Source organism: Mustela nivalis (genome assembly GCF_964662115.1).
Source record: "Mustela nivalis genome assembly, chromosome: 9".
NCBI classification, from domain to species: Eukaryota; Metazoa; Chordata; class Mammalia; order Carnivora; family Mustelidae; genus Mustela; species Mustela nivalis.
In genome coordinates, this window is record NC_139028.1 from 119,238,445 (window position 1) to 119,249,467 (window position 11,023).

The 11,023-nt window shown below is 69.1% G+C and overlaps 1 protein-coding gene across 1 annotated transcript in view; it reads right to left on the reverse strand.

The window, feature by feature from the left end:
- MUC5B (mucin 5B, oligomeric mucus/gel-forming) overlaps positions 1–9,787 on the reverse strand; it is a 29,741-nt gene extending 19,954 nt beyond the window's left edge. Inside the window, exons 1-18 of the mRNA XM_082682475.1 lie at positions 9,667–9,787; positions 7,519–7,590; positions 7,041–7,091; positions 6,490–6,751; positions 6,257–6,371; positions 6,033–6,123; positions 5,658–5,764; positions 4,734–4,935; positions 4,186–4,311; positions 3,980–4,097; positions 3,754–3,892; positions 3,329–3,439; positions 3,017–3,086; positions 2,537–2,674; positions 2,040–2,204; positions 1,684–1,778; positions 682–808; positions 176–431 (exon numbers count right to left, since the gene is read on the reverse strand). Coding sequence (XP_082538601.1) covers positions 176–431; positions 682–808; positions 1,684–1,778; positions 2,040–2,204; positions 2,537–2,674; positions 3,017–3,086; positions 3,329–3,439; positions 3,754–3,892; positions 3,980–4,097; positions 4,186–4,311; positions 4,734–4,935; positions 5,658–5,764; positions 6,033–6,123; positions 6,257–6,371; positions 6,490–6,751; positions 7,041–7,091; positions 7,519–7,590; positions 9,667–9,736 — 2,315 coding nt within the window. The 5' untranslated portion in view covers positions 9,737–9,787. The remainder of the gene's footprint in view (positions 1–175; positions 432–681; positions 809–1,683; positions 1,779–2,039; positions 2,205–2,536; positions 2,675–3,016; positions 3,087–3,328; positions 3,440–3,753; positions 3,893–3,979; positions 4,098–4,185; positions 4,312–4,733; positions 4,936–5,657; positions 5,765–6,032; positions 6,124–6,256; positions 6,372–6,489; positions 6,752–7,040; positions 7,092–7,518; positions 7,591–9,666) is intronic.
- Between the last annotated feature and the right edge of the window lie 1,236 nt (positions 9,788–11,023).

The window sequence follows — 11,023 nt, forward strand, 5'->3', positions numbered from 1 at the left end:
TATAGGGCAGTGGCAGGCTGGGGACACGGGCGTGCAGGGCAGTGGCAGGCTGGGGACACGGGCGTGCAGGGCAGTGGCAGGCTGGGGACACGGGCGTGCAGGGCAGTGGCAGGCTGGGGACACGGGCGTGCAGGGCAGTGGCAGGCTGGGGACACGGGCCCAGCTGGCCGCTTACCACACCACACCATCGTCATGCACCACCTCCCCTGGGGCCAGCACGGAGCCATGGAAGTAGCAGGGACAGGCGTCGGCCGACACGCAGGCGCCCGAGTCATCCAGGAAGGTGCCCGCGGGGCAGACGCAGCCGTCCACCGGCAGGAAGGGGACGCTGCAGGTGACGTCGACCTGGCTCCGGGCGCGGCAGGTGGGCTGGCAGCTGTCCACCACGTAGCTGTAGTTCTGGGACTGGGGGCAGCTGCTCATATACTTGGCTGGGGCGGGGGCAGCACTCGGTCAGTGGCCGGAGGGTCCCTCCAGGCTGGGGCTCACACAGCCCAAGACGGTTTCCCCCCGACACCAGGTCCTTGGTTGGCCCAGACGAGGAAGCGCGAAGCGCCCGCTGAGAATGTGGGAGTGGGAGTGTCCGCCCACCCCCCGGGGCCCCCACCCCCCGCGCAGCCAGCCCGGCCCGGGGACAGGGGCCCAGGAGCACGTGTTCTGCTGGGGAGTAGGGACACTCACCGCACACGCCGTCCCTCCAGCCGCGGAGCAGCACCCCCTGGGCCGCGCAGGCGTGCACGTAGGAGGACAGGGCGGCGCACAGGCAGTCTTCACTCTTCTCACAGTTACACGTGTCGAACATGCAGTTCTGGGGACGGGGCCGCGGGGGGCCGTCAGGGACCCTCCTCTCCCTCTCCCTGTGCGTCCTTCCTGGGACCCCCACCCGGGGCCGGGCGCTCCGCCACACGCAGGGCCCTCAGCACCGCTGGATGGAAGTGGCGGGGGCTTCGTGGAGGGGACCCCAGGAGAGACCCCTAAGGGAGCACGCAGGCCAGGTTGGGGAGGGGCAGAAAGAAGGCATGAGGCCAAGCGAAGGTCAGGGTCAGGAGGGGCCTCCACGGGACCGGGGAGTCCGGCTGCATTCCACAGACGTCACCGCTTGTGGGGCGCACACGTGGGGTGAAGAAGAGGGACCTATGCCAGCCCCAGTGTGGGCAGAGGTGGGCCCAGCCCTCCACCCGTAGACATGCACTCCCGAGGGTGCGTTCGTGGGCACTGTGGGCTTTGAGCTTCGGGGAAAGTGGCCCTCGAGCCAGCTGTGTGGGTTGGGTGGGGTCCCCCCAAAAGGCATGCAGAAGTTCTAACCTCCGGGGCCTAAGAAAATGACCCTACTGGAAACAGGGTCTTTGCAGATGCAATTAAGATGCAGTCATCAGGATGGGCTCTGAATTTGGACGCTGACACGGGGGAGGGGCACGGAGGCAAAGGTTGGGGTGATGTGGCCCCAAGCCTGGGTGTTACCTGGAGCCCCAAGGAGTCTCAGGAGTAAGGTCTACAGCCTTAGGAGGGAGCGTGGCCCGGCCCACCCCTTGCTTTCCGTCTCTGTCCTCCAGGACTGGGACAGAGCACTTTCTCTAGAACCCACGGTGGCAGAGCGGACAAGCTCGCGGGACCCAGGGAGGACGGGCGACCCGCGCACATGCTGGAGGGGGGAGGAGGCTGCAGGTGGGGCCGGGTTCTCACCGAGTGGAAGGGCGCGGGGTTGAGGACAGAGTGGCAGCGGGAGAAGGCTCCTGCCGGGTCCGTGAGCAGGGAACACCAGTGCTGGGCGTAGTTCTCTGCGCGGGGAAGGCGAGCCGGCTGGTGGCCTCCCCGTGGCTCCTCCCCCGCGCCTCCCACCCCGCAGCTGCCTCTCCTGCACCAGCCCCTGGGAGAGCTGTGACGTGTGGGGCCGACCCGCAGTGCCTATGGGCCCCAGGCCCTACTGCCCACACGCACACACGCCCAGATGTGGGGTCCCCCGGCCCCACCCACCCCAGGGCCAGGGGAGATGGAAGCTCCAGCTCCCAGACCCAGCTCAGGCAGGACGGTGGGAGTACCGTTCTCCACGCTGAGGGAGCAGGGGTCCTCGAAGCTGTTCTTGACGTTGGGGCAGGAGGCCTGCGTCTTCCACGTGTTGGCAAAGGCGGCGGCCGTGCCCTCCACCACGCCGCTGAGGGTCCGGAAGTCGTCGGCCTGGTTCCGGTTGAAGTTCCCGCACAGGCCTGGGGGCCGAGGCCCAGGGAGGGGGCATCCGTGAGGCATCCAGCTGGGCCATTGCGCTGGGCCCGCGTTCCCTCCAGAAACCCTCGCAAGGAGACCAGCCAGAGGGCCCCGGCCCCAGACCAGGTTCCAGCACCATCGGCAGACGCGCCAGGGGGTCAGCCGACGGGCAGAGCCTGCCCCCGAAAGGACGGCCCGGCTCGCTCCCCAGCCCGCCCCAGGTCACCGCCCCAGGGGCAGCTCCCTCCCAGCCCCGACTTCCTGCCAGGCCCTAACCCCTCCCGCCGGCTGCTGAGCCCAGCGCCTGGTGCCTCTGCGCCGCGGCCGGCCTCACCGCACGTCCGCCCGTGGTAGGACGGGTCCAGCTGGAGAAACACCTGCATGATCGGGACCATCTGGACCCGCAGCTGCAGCCCGAGGCCCGTGTGCACCAGGATGAAGAAGGACGTGGGCCGGAAGACCGTGATGTTGGCTGCGGGGGTGGGGACAGCGCCCGAGTCAGGCCGAGGCCCTTGCCGTGGAGACAGCCCCGGGGCGGGGCGGGTCCTCCGGGGACAGGCTGGGAGGAGACGGGTGTACGGCAGGCCCTGGGAGTGGGCAGTGTTGGCAGGGACCGGTCCTGGTCCCCAGGAGGCCGGGCGCCGCGTGTGCTCCGCACCGGGCCCCCGAGGGTCCGACCGCATTCCGCGTGCGGCCGGGATATTGAGCAACGGCCTCGGGCCGTGAAGAACAGCAAGGGACCCTGCTGGCCGTGTGCAGGCTCTGCGAGCGGGCCGCCCGGCTGCAGCCTGGCCAGCCGTCCCGGGCCACGTACCTGCAGACACGGGCAGCTGGGTGTAGATGGAGTTCACGAACACCCCGCCGTTGGCCTGGATCTGGATGACCTGCAGGGAGGAAGTGGCCGGGTCACTGCGGGGAGGAGCCCGCCTGCTCGGGGGTCCAGGGAACACCCCCGGGGGCCAGCCCGGCAGAGGCCGAGCCGGGTGGGGAGCTCTGGCCTCAAACCTCCGGCTCCGTGGGACTCGGCTCCGTGGGACTCAGGAGGGGACGGGGCGTGCAAGCAGAGTCAGTGTCCTCCGGGCCCACGCGTCCTGCCAGCTCCCCTGGGGCCCTGTGGGAGCCTCACCGTGTCCCCGCCGTTCACGCTGAGCGCCACCGATTTGAGGCAGTTCTCGTTGTCCGTCAGGCCGCACCTGCGCAGCTCGGCCAGCACGCTGAAGCTGCTCCCTGCACACGTCTGCGGGGCAAAGCCACCAGGGCGCTGCTGCACGCACTCGTGTGGGGCCTGTTCCCAGCACTCCCCGTGTGGGTGCAGACGGGTGGTGGCCCACGGTGGCCTGTGGCCCCGGCGGCCACCTCCAGGCAGCTCGTCTCAGGGTCTGGGAGCCCCTGGCCCAGTAAGTGTGAGCCCCGGGGCTTCCCTTGGGGATGAGACCCCAGGAGGAGATCTGAGGGGCCTCACCCTTCTGACGGCCGTCATGGGACCCTGCGTGGGGGCGGAGGGGGCCCGAGAGTCCCTGGACAGGTCTGCCAACCCCACCGGAGCCGCACCTTGGACAGGACGTAGCTGCAGTCCCCGTGCACGTCGTAGAGCCTCTGGTCGTAGGTGGAGATGTGGGACCCACCCTGGACGGAGCAGGTGCCGGGGCACGGAAGGTCCTGGCACTGCCACAGCCCCCCGGAGCAGGTGCTGGGAAGGGGGCAGGGGGGCGTGAGCAGAGGGGACAGAGCCCATCCCATGCGCCCCCTCCCCGGCCCGGGCAGACGGGAGGCCTACCAGGCGCGGCAGCTGCTGGTGAAGGAGGCTCCCGGGGCGTGCGTGCGGCCCCCGTGTGTGCAGGGGCACTGCCGCAGGGGCAGACAGCCCTGGTGGGTGGCATCATCCAGCACCGTGCCTGGAGACAGGGGGCATCGTGAGTGGCCGGGTCAGGTGCTGGAACCTCGTGACCGGGGCAGCCGGGGCGTGGGGCCAGGAGAACCTGCCTGGGGGGCAGAAGCAGCCGTCCACACAGTGGTCCTCGCAGAGCTGGGAGCGCTGGGGGTTGGAGCAGGTGTCGGCGCAGGGCGAGCCGCACTCCCGGTGCTGCATGCTGGGGGGGCAGGTCTGGGCTGCAGGGGGAGGCAGCGGTCAGGCCCCAGGAAGCTGCCCACGCACGGGGCGAACAGGCCCCTCCACTTTCAGCCGCTCGTGTGCTACACCCAGGCCTGGGGAACCCCTCATCTTGGGAGGCCGGGCCCCGCCTGGCCTGGACAGCGGCTCTCCTCTGGGTGAGGCGGCAGGCAGGGGAGCCCAGACCGCAGGGCCTCCCGGATAGCCCCCTCTGGCCCGCCTGGCTTCTGGTGAGCTCGGCTCGTGGCACCCAGCCTGGGTCCCCCAGGCGCGTCTCCTTCTGCTCTCCTGCCCGCCCTCCTGACCAACCCCCCCATCCCGGGTCCCCAGCCAGAGGCCGGATGTTCTGCCCAGGGGTGCTGCCCCCATCCCCAGGGACCCCTCGTGCGTGTGGGGGCTGGCCCCGTTGGGAGCCACTCACGGCAGAGGTCGGGGCCCCTCCAGTCCTGGGGCTGCCCCCCCGCATGGGCGCACTGGCGAGAGTACTCTGCGAAGGTGGCACACGGGCAGGAGGGGCACCGGCACAGGTCCTGGGTACAGGCGGCCACATACGCAGTCGGGTCCACCAGCTTGTTGCACTCCGCAAAGGCCGGGCCGAGCAGGGTGCGGCGGCAGACGCCCTCCTGGGGAGCACAGGCGCTCGGCACTGTCCACCCTCGGGCCCTGCAGACATTTCCAGGCCTGGGGACCCCCTTCCTCCCCTGAAGTTCCTTTTTCCCTTCATCCGTCTGTCCGTCTGTCCTTCCATGCTCCCGAGCATCTGTCCGCCCCGCCCAGCCTCCCCCCGCCACGTGGACTGGCCCCCACCGGGTGCAGAGCTCTGCTTGGCTCTGGGGACTGAGCCAGGACTGTGGACCCAGCCCCCGCCAGGGCTCCAGGATGCACCTGCTCAGGGTGGGAGCACCCAGGAGGCCAGTCAGAGAAGGCGGAGGCCCTCGGGCAGCCCCAGCAGAGCCAAAGCCCACCAGGGCACCCTTCCTCCTTCCCCAGCAGCCCCCCACCCCCACCAGCCGGGGGTGGACTGAGCCTCCACATCCTGACTTAAATCTCACAGATAGACCCGAAAAGTGGGGCCTCCCCGCTCCGCCCCACCAGGCAGGACTGTATGTGTGCCGACACGTATTTGCACACGCAGAAGGACACACACACGTGCGCTGCCCACACACTCAGAGCGTGTGCGTCAGTGGAGGTGAGTCGGTGTCTCCAGACTGGAGGCTGTGTCCTCGGCCGCCTGGGGGCTAGGAGACCCTCTCTCACCTGGACACCCCAGGCCCCAGCCTGGGAAGCCTGAGCCTGTGCCCCTGGCGGCCCCCTGCCCTTGGGGAAGCAGAGGCCATAGGCTCACCACGTCTGTGCAGTTGCCGGCCGGGGAAGACGGGGGGTCCTGGCACTGCTCTGTGGGCCCGTCCAGCTTCTGTAGGTTCCCGAACTGCAGCGGGGTCAGCCTAGCGTCTGTGGACAAGAGGTGCTCAGCGTGGGGCGTGCTGAGGGCCCCTGGGGGCCATGCGGGCAGTGGCTGCCGGGGGACCCCCTGCCCGTGCCCGGGGTGCCGGGAACTTCTCTCTGGGGCACCACTGGCTTGAGTACCGCCCAGTGTCTCAGTGAGGCCACCCAGGCTGCCCCCTCCAGGCCTCCTTGGGACCATCCAGGCCCCCGAGGGACCCACAGGCTTGGCTTCCTGCCATTCCCTGACCCCACCCTGAGCCCAGGGGGCACTCACTAAGGGAGTAGAACTCGTTGACAGCCGGGAGCCCGTTGAAGTCCCCGCACAGACCACATGTCTGGTTGGCGTACTTGGGGTCCAGCTCCAGCTAGGGGCAGAGGAGGGCAGGTCCAGCCTCAGCCGGCCCGGCCGAGCCCTCACCTCCTGCTTCCCCTGCCCCCAGGGCTGGGAGGCTCGCCCCGACCTGGCCAGGAAGGGCGTGGGGGACAGGGCGTCTTTACCAGGGCACTGTCCTCTCTGTTCCACAGGAAGGTCAGCAGCAGCCGGACAGTGACCTTGACGTAGACGCTGCTTTGCTCCACCAGCAGGCCTGCACGGCTGTAGGGCAGCTCCTCTCTGGGGTGGAAAGTTCTGGTCGTCCCTCAGCGGGGGTCCAGCAGGGTCCGGGGCCCTCCCCGCAAATCCCGAGCCCCCCCCAGAGTCCCGGCTCCGCCGCAGCCCACCCCAGGCTCACCGCCGCCCGTTGATGAGGACGGAGCCATTGGAGGCCTCCAGCACCAGCCCCTGGGTCTTGAGGACGACATGGGTGATGGTGGGCCTGGAGCCGGCCAGGCCGCGGCGCAGCTGCACGTTGAAGTCCTCGTACGCGGCGCCGCAGTGCGCGGACAGGACGTAGTTGCACTGGCCGGGGAAGCGGAAGATGTCGCCGTCGAAGGTCTTGTAGTGGAAGTCGCCCCAGGTGCTGCAGACGCGCCCGTTGTGCGCGGGGTTCCGGGCTGCGGGGAGAGCATGTGGGGCCCCAGCAGACACCACCAGCCCTGCCAGCCACCTGCGGTGGCCGTCCCCGGGTCTAGAGAGGAGGGGAGCCAGGAGGGCGGCCGCTCGCCCGCCTCGCCGCCCTGAGCGCCCTTCCCCCTGGACCCCGCACCTGGGATCAGCGCCCAGAAGAGCTGGCCACAGGGAGGGCTCCCGGCTAGGACCGGGGCCATTCAGCTGCCCGCGCGCCTCCCCCGCAGATCTGTGAGTACCCCCGCCCCCCACCAGCCGTGCGCAGCGTCCACTCACAGCTCATGGTGGGCAAGACAGAGACAGGCGGAATGACGGTCATGCTCCAGGCTGGAGAGGGAGGCCAGGTCACACGAGAGACTCAGCCAGGGGAGACCCCCACCCTCTCGCTGGCCGCCCCGACGCAGCCCATCGAGCCCCAGGACTGGGGCTGCCCCGCCCAGGCCCTCCCCACCTGTCCAAGACACACTACTGCCCCAAGTGTGCATGTGAGCGTGCATGTGCAAGGTGTGAGCACGCGTGGGCGTGGGCGTGTGTGAGCGTTTCGGGCTCTCTGCTCTGTGCCTTAGCTTTCCGGGGCCCATGACCCCTGCCGTCCCTTCTTGTGGCCAGGTGGGATCCAGAAGGGTCTCTGTGACATGCAGCCGATGTGGAAAGAGGTCTGTCCCTCCCCCGTCCAGGTTGCCAGGCCACTTGGAGCCCATCCCCTTCTGCCTGCCGAGGGCCACCCGCCGCCCTCCGAGCCTGGGCCGCATACCGACGTCCACCCTCCGGCTGTGCTCTGCGGCCTCTCTGCTTGGCTGGCTGGGCTCCACGCTGCTCTGGGTCTCTGCGGGGAAAGGAGATGGGGGTCCCTGAGCTGCTGGACTTGCCCCATCCTTCCTGGGCAGGCCCCATGGACATGCGACAGGGTGGAAAGCGGGGCTCTGCCGGGGGGGAGGCCTCCGCCGGGAGCCTTGTGCTGACCCCCAGCCTCCCCGTCCACACATGTAGGTGGTGCCTCGTCCCGCCCAGACACGGCCGTTGGCGCTGCTGCCTCCAGGCGAGAGAGCGGAATCAGGAAAAGGCGTTGGTGCCACTGACCCCCGCCACCCCAGAAGAGGGTTCGGCCCCATCCTGTGCGTCCCTTGGAGAAGGACAAAGACCAGCTTTGTTGGGGAGAAGGACACACGCAGCTGGGGAGGCTTCTAGGCGTGACTTAGCAGAAACCCAAGACCAGAGCCAGATTCGAGTTAGAACAGTCCATTATGGCAGCAGGAGGCCCAGGGGCCCTGGTGCCAGGGTGGCTGTCCCCAGGGGCCTGTGTGCCCACCACCTCCAGACCAGCCCAGGCACCTCCAGGAGGAGGGGCCTCCTCCACCGGCCTGACTGCCCCAGTGGCCAGGCCCCCAGGCCCCCGCGCTGCCGTGGCAGACAGCGGCGAGCCGTCCAGGCGCCGCCCTCCGAGCTGAGCTCAGGCTGCGCACCCCCTTCACACGGCCTGACATCCTCTCTCTGGTCTGCCAGGAGTCTCCACACTCAGCCCAAGACGGAACTTCCTGGGGAGTGGGGGGGACCCCGATGTCCCCACATCCCCGGTGCGACCTGCTTGGCGAGGGGCACAGGGAGGCCGTGGGGACGGCCTCTGCTTCCTGTTCGACTCTCCCAGCAGGGACCTTGGACAGAAACCACAGGGCCTGGCCCGGTATCGAACTTGGCTTTCAAGGGCCCCAGCGGACTGTGTTTCCTACAGGCACAGACGTTACCCCTTTCCACGCTGGACCCCAGACCAGCAGCTCCTCCCACGTGTCCTGGCCAGGGCCAGCCACGGCCGCACCCCACTGTCAAAAGCCAGAGAGAGTCACGGGGGTGCTTGGCCTGCCCGTCGCCTCCCCATCCAGGCCCGGTTTCGTCCCCATCCAGGCCCCGTCTCCACGAGAATTGACTCAACTCGGGGCCCTCCTCGGGCAGAGTCACTCACCCAGCGAGTCCGGGTCGGCACCGCCGGGGCCAGGGGACCGCCCACTACCGACGGTGCACCGCACCGCGGCCCGTACACACCCCGACGTAGGGCTCTCCTCTCGGACGGCCTTAGCCCACCCCAGCAGGGTTCACCCCCCAGAGAGGAGCGGGCAGGGGTGAGGTGGCTCGCTGGAGAAGCCACTCTTCAGGCACATGCTTCGAGGCCAGCACAGCCCAGAGCCTGGGAGGGCCCGGCCGCGTGGGGGCCGTGCGAACCAGCGGGTGGGCACTTGAACAGCCCGGTGGGCTGGGGGCCCGGCACCCCATTGGGAGTCACTCTGGGGAACTCCTCCACCCCCCAGCCCTGCTCCACGCCACGAAATGACCGACGGAGAGGGCTGTGGGCCAGTGTCCATCTGCCTGGACCCCCCGAGCCCGGGGGACGCACCGTGGGGAGGCCTCACAGGAGCAGAGCTCAGGGCTGACACTGGGCGGGCTGGCCTGCAGTGGCCAGGGCTCCAGGCCAGCCCTGCTGGGTGTCACCCAGGCAGCCCCTGAGGCTGTGTCTTTCATGTTGACAGTAAGTATTAGGGCCAGTGGTGCTTCCCCTAGATGCTACGTGCCACGGAGGGGCCGGGGAGCCCCTGGGAGCCGGGGGGGGGTCGATGAGGCTCCCCTGTTGCTGTTCCAACCCTAATCAGAGCAGGAATTTTGGAGCCGCCGTGTGGAGCTCCAAGGACCAGAGACACCCAGCCTTGACCTCTCTCCCACCCCCACCCCAACACCCTCTCGGCGGTTCTCCCTGGGGGCCCCAGCTTCTCCTGGCTGGAGGCTGAGAGCCTCGGGGCCCCAGTGGGGACACACGAGGCGGGCTCTTGCCTGCCCATTCTCAGGAGGAGTATCCCCGGCAAGTGGCCTGCGGGGCTCCCCTGCTGCAGAGAGCTAGCCGGGTCCTCATCCTCACCTGTCTCCGGTACCAAAAGCAGGGCCGCCAGGACCCAGGCCAGCACCAGGCACCCGTTCAGGGCACCCATCCTGGGGGCTGGCACGGCGGCGGGCTGGTGGCCGGGAGGGAGTGGGCCCCAGTGCTTGCTCCTTGGGGCCTGGGGCTTATATAGCAAGAAGCCTTGGCCCGGCGCCCGGCTCCTGGGCCACGCAGGGCTCCGTCCTTCCCCCCAAGGTGGCCACGTGTGTTTGCTCTTGGGGAGGGGCTGAGGCAGGAAAGACGCCTGCAGGAGGAAGGATTTGCGGCTCCGGGCCCCAGATTCACAGGGCCCTTGCTCTCAGTCTCCCCCGCCCCTCCACAGCCTCTGAGAATCAGAGGGAGAGAGGTGACCGCCTGGGGCCAGCGGCCCATCTGGGGGGCAAGGCCCCTGCACGCAGCCGTCCGAGCTGCCCTGGTCGTGTCTCACTGTCTCACTCACTCAGTAGGGAGGGGGTCAGCACGACCCCACGCTGATCCCGCACATCGAGCCCCTCCCCAGAACCTGGCCAAATCCTCAGCCATCAGGTAGCCTTGGGCGCTGGCCAGGGGTGTTCACCCCGGGTCCCTGGGGCTTCTGCTCAGCTAGGGGGTGGTCAGCCATGTGTGTAGGGCGGGGTACCTGGGCTGCATGGCCTGTGGGGGTCCTGGGACGGGGCTCCATGCCCAGAGACCCTAACCATGCCGACCGGTGCCCCTGAAGATCTCGGGGCTCCTCTCTGTCACCAACTTCAGATTTAAGGGGAAAGTGAGGCCCTGATAGTAGACACCAGGCTGGCCTTTGTCCCACGCCTGCCCTGGCCGAGGCAGGACCAGGAGCTCCCAGCATGGCGGGTTGGACCGTCCCTCGCTTCTGAAGCCAGCTACGAGGCCCGAGGCCGGTCGCACAGAGGAGGCCGCTGTCCCTCTGGGTCCGTGAGTCGTCAGGGTCCTGGGTGGACGGCAGGCCACACAGGGGCTGACGTCGCCACACTGATGTGCTCCTGGGGCCCCCGGCAGGGCTGACGAGGTCACCTCAGTCTGAGCGGGTCTCAGACTGGGGGTCTCTCAACCCCAGTGCCGCCCTGAGTGGGAGCCGCGGAATCCCAGCTCGCTGGCTGGCCTGGCCTGGCAGGGCCACATGGTAACCTTCTCCCAGCGTCTGGCTCAGCCTCGCTGTCCCCTCTGACCCGCACCGCAGGCGTCTCGTTCTCTGGCCCCAGCAACAGCGCTGGGCACCCTTACTGCACGCCAGAGTGTGTCTGAGAGCGGCCCATGGGCGGACCTGGCTGGGAGGTGCGGGAAGCCCCCAAAGCTTCTCTATGGTGCGCACAGCCAGGCCCCTGCCTTGTCCTTCCCG